The sequence below is a fragment of the Petaurus breviceps genome, unplaced genomic scaffold (assembly GCF_028583685.1).
Source record: "Petaurus breviceps papuanus isolate PSGF00001 unplaced genomic scaffold, PetGlider_PUasm1.0 90804, whole genome shotgun sequence".
In the NCBI taxonomy this organism is placed as follows: Eukaryota; Metazoa; Chordata; class Mammalia; order Diprotodontia; family Petauridae; genus Petaurus; species Petaurus breviceps.
Window position 1 is genome coordinate 7044545 of NW_027187348.1, and position 17512 is coordinate 7062056.

A 17512-nucleotide genomic window follows, 5' to 3' on the forward strand; every position below is an offset into this window, starting at 1 on the left:
CATCAAATTTACTATTAGTTATTCTACAGGACTCACTAATGCAGAATGTATCAGTGTATCAATGCTTAAGAACAAAATTCAATATAATAGAATGCTATTGTTCTATAAGAAATGATGAGCAGGTAGATTTCAGAAAAACCTGGAAAGACTTATATGAACTAAGGCTGAGCTGAGTGAAGTGAGCAGAACCAGGAGAACATTGTACAAAGCAACAGCAACATTGTGTGATGATTAACTTGATAGATTTTGCTCTTCTTAGCAAAACAATGATCCAAGACAATTCCAAAAAGCTCATGGTGGAAAATGCTTACCACATCCAGAGAAAGTACTTTTGAGTCTGAATGCAGATCAAAGCATTCTATTATTTTGTTTGTTTGTTTGTGTCTTTTCCCTTTTGTTCTGATTCTTCTTTCACAACATGACTAATGTCTGGGCAGTCGGGCAGCACTAGAGAATTAAGGGTTCCTAGTGGGAGCTGTTCAAAAGGTATTTGCTCCTTCCCCCTCACTCGACCACAAAATCCCTCAGCATGGGTAATTACAAAGGATACCGTATCTTCTTGGTGTCTGGGTTGTATTTTGATATCATCACTGTGCAGGCCCCACAGCTTCCTGTTCCACAGCCATATTTGGTGCCTGTAAGGCAGACTAGGAAGGAAAGTAGTCAAGGAAATAGGGATGCAGACAGCTTTATTTCGTTTTAAATTTTCCCACTGATACTTAATAAGCAGCAAGTCCAAAAATTGATCATTACTGAAAGACCAATATTCCTATATCTCAGATCACAGATCTAGAAAGTTAGTAGACACTTTAGAGATCGTTTAGTCCAATTTCCTCATTATACAGCTGAGTAAACAAGGGTCTTAGAAATGAAAAGATTTACCCAAAGTCACAGTCTTGTTAGTGAAGAACCAAGATCAACCCAGGCCCCAAACCCTTTCTTTTTGGAGAAATCCTTACCTTTCAGTGCTTTTTGCATTAATGAGTTTAGAGGTAAGAAGAAATCTGTATAAGGCTATGAGCCTGAAACACCACCACAATTGGCTGAGCAGTGAAATATTTTTCCATTCAACCCTTTTTTTAAAAATTTTAAACCAAATAATTTGTTTTGCTTGATATTCCCCCTAATTAATTGCTTAAATCAGAGACATAAAACCTAACAGTCCCCCCTCTTCCCTACCCTAAACCCCAATCCCCAAGGAACCACAAAACTCCAAAGTGTGGCTGAACCAGATTATGATATAATTTGGAAATGCTTAGCAAAATAAATTACAATACATAGATATTGTTAATTTGTGATTTTCTAAGTAAATATGCATCCCTCAAGAATCTGTTTCTATTTGAGCTTGACACCGCTGATTTAAATTGATCAATTGTTTTTGTATCCAGTGTGTAAGTTACCATTTCCTTCTCCATTTGAAATAAGAAACTAAAGCAAACAAGTTTATGTGACTTACCTTGTGTCACACAGCTAGTAAATTTCTGAGGTCAGATTTGAACTCAGAAAGATGAAACTCCCTAAATTCAAGCTCAGCCCTTTATCTACTGTAGCACCTACCTCTCCAAGTTTTAGAACTTGTCAAAGTTTATGTTCTGCTGTCATAATCTATGAGAACCCAAGCTTCTCTCCAGGACAGGAATAGTCATCAGGGTGAGTCATCAGGAATAAGTGTTATCTTAAACTTCACAAATGGAAGCATTAATAACGACAGAGCAATAAAGATAAGAGTTTTTAGAGCTGGTTAAACCACCAAGTCTGGACAATTCATTTCTGGGCAGCAAAATTTAAAAGACGGATAAATTATAAGGCACACAGGGTATTAAATAATTTGAAAACTCTCATATGAGAAATAGTAGAAAGAACTGGACATGTTAATTCAGAGTAGAGAACACTGGTGGGAAGGGAATGCAGGGGCAGGGTGTGGAGAAGTTGGGGGGAAGGATTGTCATTTCTATTATTTTTTTTAAATTGTCAAGAAAAAGGATTAGACTCACTGTATGTGGATTCTGGATCAGGCAAGACCTTAGACTAGATGACTTCTTATCTTCTTCTAATTCATAGGTACTGTGATTCCTGACCATAAAAGTATGCAGTGACTGGCACGGGAAATGGAGAATGGGATATGGAGATTGGGAAACGAGTATGGAGTTTATGAATTGGTTTTAAATACCACTCTATGTAGTACTTGACTTGTATGTAGTATTTGAGTTGAATATTTTTAAAGTTTCTTTTAACAACCTCAACAGCTTTGATCATTTTGTGAGAAGTAGAATGTAATGTCAAAGGACTTGAGGATATGGTGTTAGGGAGTTCTTTGGGAATCACTGTTTCTTATTTGGTTGTAGCACACAGTCCAGTAGGGGAAGTCTTTTGTAAATGCCAGCCTGATTTAAGAAAATCTCTGATAAAGACCTGAGCTTCTGATTTTCTAATTACTAGCTATTAAATGAGAAGAAAGAGCTGAATCTCAGAGCTCCAGCTTTCTTCTCCTTCCTAGAGAATTATACTCTATACTTCTATATTACTAAAGTTGTTTTCATTAGGGACATCAGTCTTTCTTTATGTATTTTAACATTTTGTGAGTTTCAGGGTGTAACCTTCTGTTATGTCTCAGTCTGGCTATATGACTTCCACCTCCTTTATTCATCATAATGTCCTTAATAAGATTATGTGCCATTTCTTCCATGCAAGTAAGCCATGATAAAAAGACAACCTCTTTACCCCCACAAAAGACTATAATATATAATATAATAATAATATAATATATAAGATCTATAATAACAATATCAGTAATAATAATAACTATAACAACAATTTTTGTAGCAGAAACACAGAGATAAATCTGGAAAGTTAGGTTGGAGTTTGATTATAAAGATCTTAAATAACAATAGCTCAACCACATGTACAATATATTGCAGAATTACTGGATTTGGGTCAGAGGATATAGAATTCAAATTAAGGTTCTGCTACTTAATCTTTACATGACTTTAAATGTCATGTAATCACACAAGTTTCTCCCCAATTTCATTAACTGGGAAAAGTGAGTAGTTTGGAGTGTGACCTTGGGTAACCTGCTTCTGTCTAGGCTTTGGTTTCCTTATTTGTTAGAATAATCCAAAATTCTATGCTTAAATGATTTAGTCATCTTCTAGTCTCTTCTACCTCTGAATCCTATGGAAGGAAGGAAGGAAGGAGGAAAGAAAGAAATTTTCTCTTTGTAAAGGAACACCCCCCTCCTCCGCAAATTCAACAAAAAATTTTAGATGTAACATTAATTGCATATACCTGTTTCTTGTTTTTATAGTTCTTTTAGGGATTCTTAGACCACTTCAAATTCCATTAATCACAATGCAAGATAAGTAAAAAAAAAAGTAAGGATACGGACTTTTCTCAGGTAAAACAACAGAGTCATTTCAGGATCTGCATGCCTTTCTACCACCTGCATTGAGAAATGAGAGAAAGATTACAATAATATGCTGAAACCAAACCAGTGATGTTATTGTATTTTAATTTTGCAATGTTAGTCATTGCTTTGATTCTCCTGAGGGAAAAAAACTGACCTTCTTAAGACTTGAAGCTTTGTCATGTAATATAAAATCCTGCAGCAATCATCCTTTCATGATTTCAGTTTCTTAGATCTTTTCAAAGTGAATAAAATTGTGTTTTCTCACTATTTAGTCAGTTAACAAACGATTATGCAGTACTTACTATATTCAGGTATAATGCTAAGCACTTAGGATACAAAGAAGGAAGGGGGACCTGGTTTCTTCCCTAAAACAGTATATTGTATCATAAAACAGTAATTGGGGATGCAACAAGCAAATAGCTCTATACATACAAGACATATCACAAGCAAGTGGTAGGGACTGGCAAAGGTTTCTTAGAGAATGTGGGATTGGAACTGAGTCTTGCAGGGACACAGAGAAGAGAGAAATGTCCCTGAAGAGGGAGAACATTTTAGGCATAGAAGACATCCAGTGAAAAGAAACAAAGTTGTAATATGGATAGTTGCATGGGAAGAACAGCAAGGAGGTTAGCATACCTATAATAGAATGTGTGGAAAGGAATAAAATAAAAGTGAAAGGTGGGAAGGGACCAGATTGCAAAAGACTTTCAGTACCAAAGAAAAAGATTTTATATTTGAGCTTGGAAGTATTAAGCAACTATTGCAGTTTATAGAGTAAGGAGAGTGGCCTGCCACACCTGCTCTTTAAGAAAACACGTAGGCAACTGAGTGAAATAAGGAGGGAAGACAAGTTAGTTAGAAGATTATAGTGATTATGATGAAATAAGGTGATTGCAGCCTGAACCACAGTGGTGGCTGTGTCAGTGAAGAGAAAGGGACATTTTTAAATGTCTAGAAAGGATGTTGTTAAGGTAGAAATGACAAGATGTCAACAGATTGGATACATTGAGTTCATGTAGTCTAATGGCTAGAGACATAACCTCATGGCCAAAAGGACATGGGTTCAAGTTCTATCTTTAACACATATAGATTGTGTGAGCTTGGGCATCACTTAACCTCTCAGTACCCCCTGGAAACTTTCAATCACTATAAGATATGAGTATATCCCAATCTTCTTTGGAATATAAAGTCTGCAAACAAGGATTACTCTATATCAACGAAGTCACAAGTCTCTGGTTTAAAAAAAAATAATCAGTTTTCTAAGAGATTTTCTAAGGATTTGGGTCCTTTTTTTCTGTGCAAGAGATGACTGAAGTATAGAGAGGGAAGCCAGGAAGAAAATTAATCTCTAAGTGGTGAAGTGGAAGAAACAGGGGTGGGACAGACATTAACAATGCATTATACCAGTATTCTATCCTTAATTTCCAAGTTTTCTTCCCAAGAGTTTGGAAGGAAACCTTCCTCCTCAAAGATATAATTCAGGATTTTTCATTCTCAGACTTAGATTCACAGAACCTTGCCTGTGTATGTTTACATGCACCTGTTTAGGTATGTGTGGCCTCACATATTTTATAGCTGAAGAAGCTATATTCTGGGCCATTAACCAAACTTTCCTCAAAACACCACTCAGAAGGGGAGGAGAACTCACAAAATTTCACATTTCCCTTCACCAGAAGGACAGAGAAGAATCCAGGATATCCTACATGGTCTTTCTCACGCTGTGATGACTTTTCCCAGAGCATATCAAGCAGCCTTCCAAGTCCCAACTGTCAATTTCACACTTTCATCCTACATGTTTATCACCTCCCTTCAAAGTGTAACACACCCATAGGCACAAAACATCTACCATACACCAATCCCAGCACTAATTCACAGGGAAAAGTTATACCTAATCCACTTGAAACTTGTAAAATTAAAAAAAAAAGTAAAGAGTGAAGAAAAGAGTAAGAAATTAATAAAATGTTCCTAGTGTCAAGCCTCAGATCAGTCAATACACATTATTATGTCCATCCAAAAAAGTTGGTGACTTGATTCTTCAGAGAACTTAATCCACTTTTTCTTTCCTTACATTTCATTTGTCCTCAACTCAGGATATAAGCAAATTGTTATACCAAATACTGCAAATAGAGGCAGATGTGGCTTTGAAGATAATACATATCCTAAAAAAAAGTCTACCATTGCTATGTGATAAACAAAACCTTGTATACTCTGCTGATATAGAGACTTTCTCTATGCCAGCAAACAAGGTGAGACTTATTAAAGAAACTCAGATGAATAACAGAAGGAATCTGTGACACCCATAGTTTAGTGTATAGATTGATTTGTTATCTTGGTAGAATTCACTGTGAGACAAGTGAAATTTTCCAAGTTTTCATTATCATTGCTATTACTATCATAGTTGCATATTAAGCATTTATTATAATAGCTCTGGTGAATTCAATCAAATAATAGCTGATTTCAGAAATGTAATGCATAGTTGGACAAGATTTTAAAACTGCATAATAACTGCTGAAGTATAACATAACCATCATTCTTTACTAATTCCAAAAGAAAAATAAGGAAATAAACCAGTCACATTCACATTTGATTAGTTTGAAACCTTTCTAAGAACATTCCTAATGTCTTGAATATATCCAGAGTATATCTAACAGTGACTTAGTTCTGAGTGCAAAAAGAGTAGGTATGAAATATCTTATATTGGAAAGGAAATAAGAAAAGGAAAGAAAAAAGAGGGAAGACAGTATCTTATTAAAGGAAATATAGATTTATATAAAAGCCTTTTTTATACAAAATCTGTGGAAATTCTTCAGAACTACACCCAAAACTCACCTTCTTTCCATTCACAAAGAAAATCAGATGATCAGACTGAGGAGGACTAGGAGAAGGCATTGTGATGGGACACCACCAATCCTCACCTCTAGTTTTTTATCACAGTAGGAGAACGTTCCAAAAGATTAAGAGAGTAATTTCTCTGGCTTGTCTTAGGCCCCACTTGCCAAAGTGAGACTAGAAAAGGGTGATTTATATCAACACCCTGCATCCAAATGGAGCAATTATGTTGCCTCCCACACTGCTGGCAATTCACATAAGTTACCTGCCTCTTCCTTAACATAATTTATAGATTCTTCATTCATTTCCAACTTGGATGAGAAGTCTTCTATACTAAGAAAAATTCATGTAAAATGAAGCCATAATAATACAAGTTAACTTTGTCTATCTATCATAAATACAACTTAAATTTTAGTAGGTTATTTTTATTTTAATTAACCACTACATAAATCTATAACATCCAATATTTAATTTTTAATACTTTTAAAACCCAATTCTGAAACTAATTTTCACCTAAGTTTATTTGGGGGGGAGGGTGGTTCCACAACAAAAGGATATTTTAACATTAAAAGTCTTCGTGATAAATGTAATAGATTGAAAGTTTTTAAAATCTAAGAATCATAAAATGTAAGAACTTAAAAGAGACCTTAGAGATCATTTAGTGAAATTCCCAACATCAGGAAATTGAGGCCCACAGAGATGAAATGAGTCATGCGAGTTGACATAATTATGACAGACAGGGACCGTTCTTGATTCTTGGTCCTTTGATTCTAAATCCAATGTTCTTTCCAGAGGCAAAATGTTCAAAGCTGTAAATACCAACAAATAATCATCTCTATAAAGATGGCATATTTTATATGTTTTATTCACTGTACTGATCTTTTCCTTAAAATAAGAACTTCAAAGTACAAATTTAGGTTTATCAATTAAATTATTTACATTAAAATGAACAAAATTCACATTTTCCATGAGTCGTTTCATCATTAAAAAAGATAGCTCCACCTCTGAGACTGGAAATTGGCAATCAATACTAAGGAAACAGCATTAAAATAAGGAAAAACCAATTATTTCATATTTGTTCACCAAACAAATCCAAATGGAATATTATCCAGTTGAAACACGTTTCATTAAATGAGCAGTTTCCCATTCCCAGATTCCCTAGACTTTTCCATCCCATCACACACCCTCAAGAGATATAAAAGGGACCAGATTTCTGCACATTTATGGCATATGCATCAGAATCAACTCTATATAACACCTTCAACTCTATACAACACAATTACCTCAAATACCTGTAAAAATGACTCTAAACAAATTTCAGAGCTACAAGACACACAAAATGACAAAATGAAAAAGGTCTCCAGCTGAGGGCAGAATGGCAAACTGACAGGAAGGGTCTATCACACCAGGCTGGGAGCAGAGTGGAGGCCCAGTACAGACTGGCAGCATAGACCAACCTGTGCAGACCTCAGGGGTCAAATCAATGGCAGCTGTAGCAGTTTCCAGATGTCTCAACTCATAAACACCAAAAAAAAAAAGTAAAAGGTCAGTGGGGAAACTCTGCTGAAACTGGGTGAGAGAAAACTCCTAGGCATATTATAACCAAATTCCAGAGTTCCCAGGTCAAGGAGAAAATATTACAGGTAGTCAGGAAGAAACAATTTGAGTATTGTGGAAACACATTCAGGATAACACAAGATCTAGCAGCTTCTACATTAAGGGATTGAAGGACTTGGAATATGATATTCCAGAGGTTAAAGGAGTTAGGATTAAAACCAAGAATCACCTACCCAGAAAAACTTAGTATAATACTTCAGGGGAAAATATGGATATTTAATGAAATAGAGAACTTTCAAGCATTCTTGATGAAAGGACTAGAGCTGAACAGAAATTTTGACTTTCAAATATAAGAAGCAAGAGAAGCATGAAAAGGTAAACAGGAAAGAGAAATCATAAGGAACTTATTAAAGTTGAACTATTTACATTGCTACATGGAAAGACAATATTTGTAATTCATGAGACTTTTCTCAGTATGAGGATAGTTGAAGAGAATATATACGTATATATACAGATATGTGTATATATAGGTTTATGTATATGTATATATATATTTTATTATTATATATATTTTATGTTTATTATTTGTGTATTTATATTTATGTATTTATTGTTATGTGTATTATATTATATGTATTTGTATTACATACAATATATAATTATATATTATTTATATATGTATATGTAGGTTTATATGTGTATATATATATGCATGTGTACATGTATACATAGACAGAGAGCACAGGGTGAGTTGAATATGTTGAAGGGATGATATCTAAAAAATAAAATTAAGAGGTGAGAGAGAGAGGGAGAAGGATACAGAGAGAGATAGACTAGGGTAAATTATCACACATAAAAGAGGCAAAAGAAAGCTATTACAATAGAGGGGAAGAGTAAGGAGGTAAAAGGGAATGAGTCAACCTTATTCTCATTGGATCTGGCTTAAGGAGGGAATAACATACACACTCAATTGGGTATCTTATCCTACAGGAAAGTAGGGGGGAAGGGGAAAAGAAGGGGGAATGATAGAAGGGAAGACAGATTAGGGGAAGGGGTAATCAGAAGTAAACACTTTTAAAAAGTGACAGGGTCAAAGGAGAAAATAGAATAAATGGGGGATGGGATAGGATGGAGGGAAACATTATTAGTCTTTTACAACATGACTACTATGGAAATGTTTTGCATAACTACACATGTATAACCTATATTGAATTGCTTGTCTTCCCAGTGGGGGTAGCTGAGGAGGGAAGAAGGGAGAGAATCTGGAACTCAAAGCTTTAAAAATGTTAAAAAATTGTTGTTACATGCTACCAAGAAATAAGATATGCAGACAATGGGGTATAGAAATCCGTCTTGACCTACAATAAAGTAAGGGGAAGAGAAGAAGGGAAAAGATAGGGGGGTTATATGAGAGGTCAGACTAGGGGAAGGAGTAATCAGTATACTTGCCATCTTGGGGTGAGGGGTAAGGGACACATAGGGAGAAAATTTGGAACTCAAAATCTTGTGGAAATGAATGTTGAAAACTAAAAATAAATAAATTCGGGGGGGGGGGAGATAGATAGAGTACTAGTTCTGGAGTCAGGATGACCTGAGTTCAGATCCAGTCATAGACACTTACCAGCTTTGTCAACCTGGGAAAGTCACTTAACTGATGTTTACCTCAGTTTTCTCACGTGTAAAATGGAGATAATAATAGTACCTACCTCCCAGATAATGTTTGTAAAGAGCTTAGCATAGTACATAATAGGTACTACATAAATGCCTATTCCCTTCCTTTTCTCTCCTCACTCCCATACTTCGTATGAGTCATCAGAAGATCAGTGAACAAAATTATCTCTAGAGAATGATGAATAGAAGGAATTCAGAAAGAAATTTATAAAGATTTGCTTAAACTAATCAAAGAGAAGAAAACCTAGTGAAAAATAATATGCACAATGGCCACAGGAAAGTAAAAGACTTCAGAATTCAGATCAATGTAATGACCAATCTGGATTCCAGAGAACTGATAACAAAACATACTGCCCTTCATTTGGGAGAGAGTGGAGGACAACAGGGGATGAATGTGGCATATACCCTGGCATTCACAGACTATGTGCTGGCTAACCACCTTGCTGAAAGGGAGGGTTCTTTGTGGGACAAAGGAGATGTCATGGGAAGTGGTAGTGATTTTAAAAACAACAACAGAAAGCTCCAATAATTTTTTTAAGAAAAACTTCCTAGGATCTGCTGAATCAAGTCAGCACGTTCTCGGATACTCAATGACTTCCATGTGGGCAGAGAAAAAAATTTATGGAAAATATAGAGAAGGATTTAGAAACAGAGGAGGCCAATGACTTATAGGTTACATGAATGCCTCCTACATTCTTTAAGAAGAGAACTGGGAGGCTCTGGAAACTGACCTTACATTAATTGACAAGAAATGATGGGTTACAGACATGAGAATCATTTCAAAAGCAGCTCTCCTTGTGTAATGAGACCATTAAACAGCAAGAACAAAGATCCTAATTAACATGAAATTGAAAGACTGAAGTTGAAAAAATACTGTGTGTAATTATGGTTGCTGCACCCCAATTTCTCTATAAAAATTGTTGATTCTAAAAAGTATGAAGTGGATGAAAGCAAAGGTATTGATTTTATCACTTGGCTTAGCTGGGCCTCAATTTCCTCGTCTGTAAAATGAAAGGGTTAAACTAGATAATCTCCAAGTTCCCACGCAGCTATTAATTCTGCAATCCTGTTCTCATCACTTCTTAAAGAAATTTAAACAGATGTAAGGTGGTAGCCATGATGAAGAGGTCAAAAGAACCCAGAAATCACCTCAGCCAACAAATGTTTGATTTCCTTGCTAGACAAAGACACAACTCAGTCTAAAGTTACAGAAGTTTACACAATAAACTCATTGGCAAAACATCTGTTCCAGCCCCACATTTTACAGAAGATGCAATTGGGAAGAAGTTTCTGGACCAGACAAAATAAGTATTACACTACAGCTAGATTCTGATTAATGCAAGTGATGAATTTCTCTTGACATGGTCCAGTTATTTGAATAGATACTGCCTCATTCCATTGGGTTGAAATTAAAGACCATATTTTACAAAATTATAACTTCCAAGAGTGGGAATTCAAAGACATTGAACTACTTCAAAGGATTCATTATTGGCACTAATCTGGACCTAGCTATACCATGCCTCAGAACTCTACAGTATCTTTTTTTTTTTTGCTTTTTGAAGGGCAAGTGGGGTTAAGTGACTTGCCCAAAGTCACACGGCTAGTAAGTGTGTCAAGTGTCTGAGGCTGTATTTGAACTCAGGTCGTCCTGATTCCAGGGCTGGTGCTCTCTTCACTGCCACCTAGCTTCCCCAACTCTACATTATCTTGATAGTAGTAGTGGGTCTGGAGTCAGGAAGACGTGAGTTCAAATTCTACCCAATACACTTACTCTAGAAAGTTACTTAACTACTCCAGGTAATGTCCATGAACCTGAGTCCCAAGAAGTTTGCTTGCAGGAAATATACTTAAGCAAGTCTTTAAACCCCCTGATTTAAGGGAAATTTCCAGAAACATAGGGTCAGTCACCTGAACCTCAATTTACAAAGTAGCACCATGAGAGCCCAGAATCAGCTCACACAGCCACATGAAACAAAACAGAACAATCAAAAAATTCTATTGAGTATATTTTTTTTAAAAAAATACTGTTTTGAAAGCATGAATAAATCTGATTGCCAAAAAAAATAATAAAATATCCACTGGAAAGTAATATACATTTACTGGGGGATATAATAGGCAGAGATCAGATAAGTAAATAAGAAGGTGAAAAATGGGCATGCACTAACAAAAAGGAAGGCTAACAAATGGAATAACTAGAAAGGTCTTATTTAGGAAGACATTCTTGGGATTTATCCTTAAAGGAAAGATTCTAAAGAAGGAAAGAAACAATCATTCATCAAGAGAGGAATATTTTCCCAACCTTCCTCCTTTTATTGTTCTTTCTGGATATATTTCAATCAGGTAGATGATCATCTTTCAGGTGAAAGATCAACCTATTAAAGAGGATTCTGGCAAGAATCTTGCCAGCAATGACTAAGAGAGAAACCCCGCTGTGAATCTCACAGGACAATCTATTTCCTTTACCTTTACAGAGATAGACAATAAAGGTATCCTTGAACTCCTGGGGAATAACCTCCTCTTGCCATATAACCTGGAAAATTTCAGTCAGCTTTTGTATGAGCAATGGACCCCCTACCTTGTAAATCTCAGCTGGAATACAATCAGTACTAGGTGCTTTGTCACACAAAAGGAGCCTAATGGCATTTCAAGCCTCTTCTTCAGTTGGAACTTCAGCTAGGAAGGGATTGACTTCAACCTGAGGTAAATGGTCAATGGCTTCAGTATTGACCTAACTGAAGGTCTACAGAGCCATTGCACTGGCCTCATTCTTGGATGCCTCTGAAACTTGTACAGTCTACCAGTGCCATGCTAGGAAATGGAATCATTTCCATTTGAATTGTCTTTGGGAGACTAAAGATCACCTAGCAGGATAAGACATGAGACATTGAGGTCCTTACTTGAACTAAACTGCCAAGCATTCAAACTCTGCATAAGACAGCACAGCTACGATGGGTTGGCCATGTTGTTTGAATGCAAAATGTATACTTGCCAAAAAAAAAAAAAACTATTTTATGAAGAACTCACAGAGGCAAACTTTCACATGGTGGGTGGAAGAAGCAATACAAAAACACTCTCAAGGGAGACATTGGCACAGGATCACTCAGCATGTCATACCGCTGTGCTCTGTGAGCAAGCAGAATTGAAGGAGCTCAAAAGAAATGAGAGAATCCACACCAAATGTTCACACGGACTATTGTGCCCAACCTGGGGTAGAGCATTCCAAGCTCCTATTGGTCTGATCAGCCACAGTTGGAAACATGGGAACTTGACACTAACATAGTGATACCATGTTGGTCCTCTTCAAGAATGAAGGATAACAATCAACTAAATTGGTGAAGAATATTTTAATCACTGAATACCTATTATTTTCCTGTTTTGCTTACTCTACATTAATTAATAGAAGTCTTCAAATGTTTCTCATATTTCTCATCAATTGTTGTCACAGTATCATTCCATTCCATTCATGCAGCACAATTTGTTTAGCCGTTACCTACTGATGTATAACTACTTTGATTCCAGTTCTTTGTTACCACAAAAAAAAAGTGTTAAGATAAATATATATGGGACCCTACATTCTGTCTTTGACCTCCTTAAGAATATGGGGGGGGAGGGAGGGTAGAAGGTGTGTGTGTGTGTGTGTGTGTGTGAGTGTAAAATCGATAGGATATTTAGTCTCATTTTTAATACAAAATTCCAAACTGCTTTTCCAGAATTGTTGCAACAATTCATAACTTCATCAACAGTGTATTAGTGTCACTGAAAATTCTTGAGCTGGGCAATGTCATTGGCAAACCAGAGTTTCAGGAAGATGAATTTCTCCACTATTGGACAATCAGATTATTATCTAATAATAGTCAAGGTGAAAAATTAGAGATAATTAGGGCCTCAATAGAGTTCTAGCTCTGTGGGAGAAGGGAGGACACAAGCTATGGCACAAGCTATGACCAAAGTAAGAACCTAGAAATCATCCTCCAGGAAGTTCTCAAAGAAAACTGCCCTGATGTTGTAGTACCAGAAGGTAAAATAGAGGTTGAAAGAATCCACTGATCACCTCCTGAAAAAGATCCCAAAAAGAAAACTCCTAGGAATATTATAGCCAGGTTCCGGAATTCCCAGATTAAGGAGAGAATATTACAAGCAGCCAGGAAGAAACAATTTGAAAATTGTGGAAACACAATCAGGAAAACCCAGGATCTGGCAGCTTCTACACTGAGGGATCGAAGGGCTTGGAATATGATATTCCGGAGGTCAAAGGATCTGGGATTAAAACCAAGAGTCACCTACCCAGCAAAACTGAGTATCATGTGTCAGGGGAAAATATGGTCATTCTGTAGAATAGAGAACTTTCAAGCATTCTTGCTGAAAAAAACAGAGTTGAATAGAAAATTTGACATTCAGATCCGAGAAGCAAGAGAAGCACGAGAAGGTAAACAGGGAAAAGAAATCATAAGGAACTTATCAAAGTTGAACTATTAACATTCCTACATGGAAAGACGATAATTGTAACTTATGAAACTTTTCTCAGTAGTTGAAGGGTTTAGAAATATATATATTTGCCTATATATGAGGGTATATGGGCATATGAATACATATGTGAATGTGTGTATATATGTTTACAGGTATACATAGATAGAGGGCACAGGACCAATTTAACAGGAAGGGATGATACTTGAAAGGTGAAATTAAGAGGAATATAATGAGAGGAGATGGGGAGAGACAGATTGGGGTAAACTGTCTCATACAGAAGAGACAAGGGGAAATGGTTACAATGGAGGGGAAGAATAGGAAGGCAAAAGGGAATGGGTCAACCTTATTCCCATTGAATCTGGCTTGAGGAGGGAGTGAAATACACACTAAATAGGGTATCTCACCCTCCAGGAGAATAGGGGAGAAGGGGATGAGAGGGGGGTGATGTAAGGGAGGGCAGGCTGGGGGGGAGGGAATTTGGAAGAACCCACTTTTGAAAAGGGACTGGATCAAAGTAGAGAATAGAACAAATGGGAGGTGGGATAGGAGGGAGGAAATATAGTCAGTCTTTTACAATATATCTACTATTCTATTGTTTTGCATTATCCACACATGTACAACCTATACTGAACTGCTTATCTTCCCAGTAAGGATGGGTGACAAGGAAGGAAGGGAATGAATCTGGAATTGAAAGTTTTAAAATCAAATATTCAAATATATATGTATATGTATGTGTGTGTGTATATATATATATACTATTATTAATACCATCTTACATGTAATTGGGAAATAAGACATACAGGCACTGAGGCATAGAGATTCACTGGAAAAGTCAAAATGGGTATGGGAGAAAATATGGGAGAGAGCATATTGAAGGAGGGGATATCCGGTGGGACTATCTTGGGGCGGTGAGTAGGGGAAAAACAGGGAGAAAATTTGTAACTCAAAATCTGATAGAAATGAATGATGTTAAATCAGAAGTTAATAAAGCATTAAAAAAAAAAGAAAATTTATGAAACCTGAAGTGTAATGGTTAAAGAAGAGATTTCACATAGGCAGACAATGCCCATTGTTGTAGTGCATATTATATATGTATTCAAAATGTAACAATAGATGGTAACTGCTTGTTTTGTTTTTCTTATATGTGCCAATATGCTAATGCTTAGATATATGATATATTATATTATGTGATGCTATGTGCTATATATTATGTATAAATTGTGCTGTTGGTCTACTGTATACAATGTTATCTATTATGCATTATGTGTAATTTATCTATATGTGTTCATGACTGCTATATGTAATTCTAATGTGAAGTACATGTGTTTGGTACCTGCATGTGTGGTAAGATATACCATGCAGCATCTGCCCCCAGTGCTTCCTGATATTGCGTTTTTTTAAGTAGAATAATTGAGCAGTCATCTTTTCAATGAAGGAGTTGTAGGGATGGACAAGTACATGAGCTAGTCTGATGAATAATTAAGTTTTCCTAGAAAATCAAGCTGAATTTTACCAATATAATCTATATTTGGAAATGTCTTGGATCATTGTCTTAATCAGAATAGCCAAGTCTTTTCCAACTGATCATTGGCAAAGATATTTCTATCACCATATAAAATGCTCTGAGTCTAATCACTTCACTTTGCATTAGTCCTTATAAGTCCTCCCAGATTTTCCTGAAACCATCCTGCTCACCATTTTCTAGAGTATAATAATATTCCATCACAATCATATATGACAACTTGTTTGGTCACCATCCACCTGAGAGGAATCACCTCAACTTCTAATTCTTTACTTTCACATATAGAGCGGCTATAAATATTTTTGTACATGGAGGTCCTTTTCCCTTTTCTTTGATCTCTTTGAAAAAGACTCAGTATTGGTGCTATGTCAAACAGTATACACAGTTTTATTACCCTTCAGCTATAGTTCCAAATTGTTTTCCAGAAAAGTTAGACCATTTCACAATTCTACCAATTAGTATTTATTTTGTCATATTAGCCAATTTTATAGGTATGAGATGGTACCTCAGAGGCTTGGTTTTTCTTCTCATTTTCATATCTCTAATCAATGATGATTTAGTGCATTAATTTTTTTTTTGCTTTTTGGAGAGAGAAGGCAGGGAAATTGGGGTTGTTACTTGCCCAAGGTCACATGGCTAGTAAGTGTTAAGTGTCTGTGATCAGATTTGAACTAAGATTCTCCTGACTCCAGGACTGGTGCTCTATTCACTGAGTCACCTAGCCATGCCTAGTGATTTTTTTCATGTGATTATTGATGGTTTTTATTTCTTTCAAAATCTGCCTGCTTATTTCCTTTCCTAATTTGTCAATTGGGGAATGGCTCTTATTTTTATAAATTTGGCTCAGTTTCCTACATATTTGAGAAACAAGATCTTTATCAGAGAAACTTATTTTTTAAAAATTTCCAGCTTCACGTTTTCCTTCTAATTTTGATAACATTGGTTTTATTCATACAAAAAAATTTTAATTTCATGTAATCAAAATTATCTATTTTATTTCCCATGATCCCTCCCTTTATTTTGTTTGGACATAAATTCTTCTCTTATCCATATACCTGACAGATATATATTTCTATGCTCTTCTAATTTACTTATCATATCAGCCTTTATGTCTAAATCACTTACTCATTTTGACCTTATTTTGAAATGTGGTATGAAATGTTGATCAATGTTTGATTTCTTCCAAGTTTCTCTGCAGTTTTCCCAGAAATTTTTGCGAAATAGTGGCTTAATGCCCCCAAAACTTAGACCTTTGGGCTTATAAAAATACTAGATTACTGTAGTTATTTAATAAAATATGTGCCTAATCTATTCTACTTTTATACCACTCTATTTCTTAGCCTGTACTACATTGTTTTTATAATTACCACTTTGTAATATAGATTGAAATCTGGTTCTGCTAGGCCACTAACCATTACATCTTTTTTTTCTATTGATTCCCTTGATATTCTTGAACTTTTTACCTTCTAGATGAATTATATTATTTTTTCTAGATCTATGAAATAATTCTTTGGGAGTGGAATTAGTATGGGACCGAATGAGAAAATTAATTTAGATAGAATTGTCATTTCTATTCTATATATTTTACCTAACCATATTACTATTTCTCCAAAGTTTAGATCTGTCTTTGTGTGCTGTTTCATAATTGTATTTCTATTGTCCCTAGGTTTTTCTTGGTTTATAGACTAAGAATTATTTTATATTGTCTGCAGTAATTTTAAATGGAATATCTCTCACTTCTTCCTAGTTTTTGTGTGTAATATATGGAAATGTTGATGACTTATTTGCATTTATTTAATATCCTACAACTTTGTAAAAGTTGTTCATTATTTCAACCAGTATTTTAGTTGATTTTCTAGGATTCTTTAAATATATCATCATATTATTCACAAAGAGTGATAGTTTTACTTCCTCATTGCCTATTTTAATTCTTTCAGTTTTTTTCTTCTTATTGCTATAGATAATATTTTTAGTACAATATTGAAGAGTAAAGGTAATAATGGGCATCCTTGCTTCACCCAAATTTTATTGGGAAGCCATCTAGATTATCACCATTATAG

The 17512-nt window shown here is 35.5% G+C and overlaps 1 protein-coding gene across 2 annotated transcripts in view; it reads right to left on the minus strand.

Moving 5' to 3' along the window:
- The window catches only part of LOC138147571 (aldehyde oxidase 4-like), an 85288-nt gene extending 78817 nt beyond the window's left edge, over nt 1–6471 (minus strand). The window contains exons 1-3 of one of the 2 annotated variants that reach the window (XM_069070100.1): nt 6236–6471; nt 3382–3439; nt 551–647 (exon numbers count right to left, since the gene is read on the minus strand). In XM_069070100.1, the coding sequence (XP_068926201.1) occupies nt 551–647; nt 3382–3439; nt 6236–6295 (215 nt within the window). In that variant the 5' untranslated portion in view covers nt 6296–6471. The remainder of the gene's footprint in view (nt 1–550; nt 648–3381; nt 3440–6235) is intronic. The other variant, XM_069070102.1, reaches the window with a different exon arrangement.
- Between the last annotated feature and the right edge of the window lie 11041 nt (nt 6472–17512).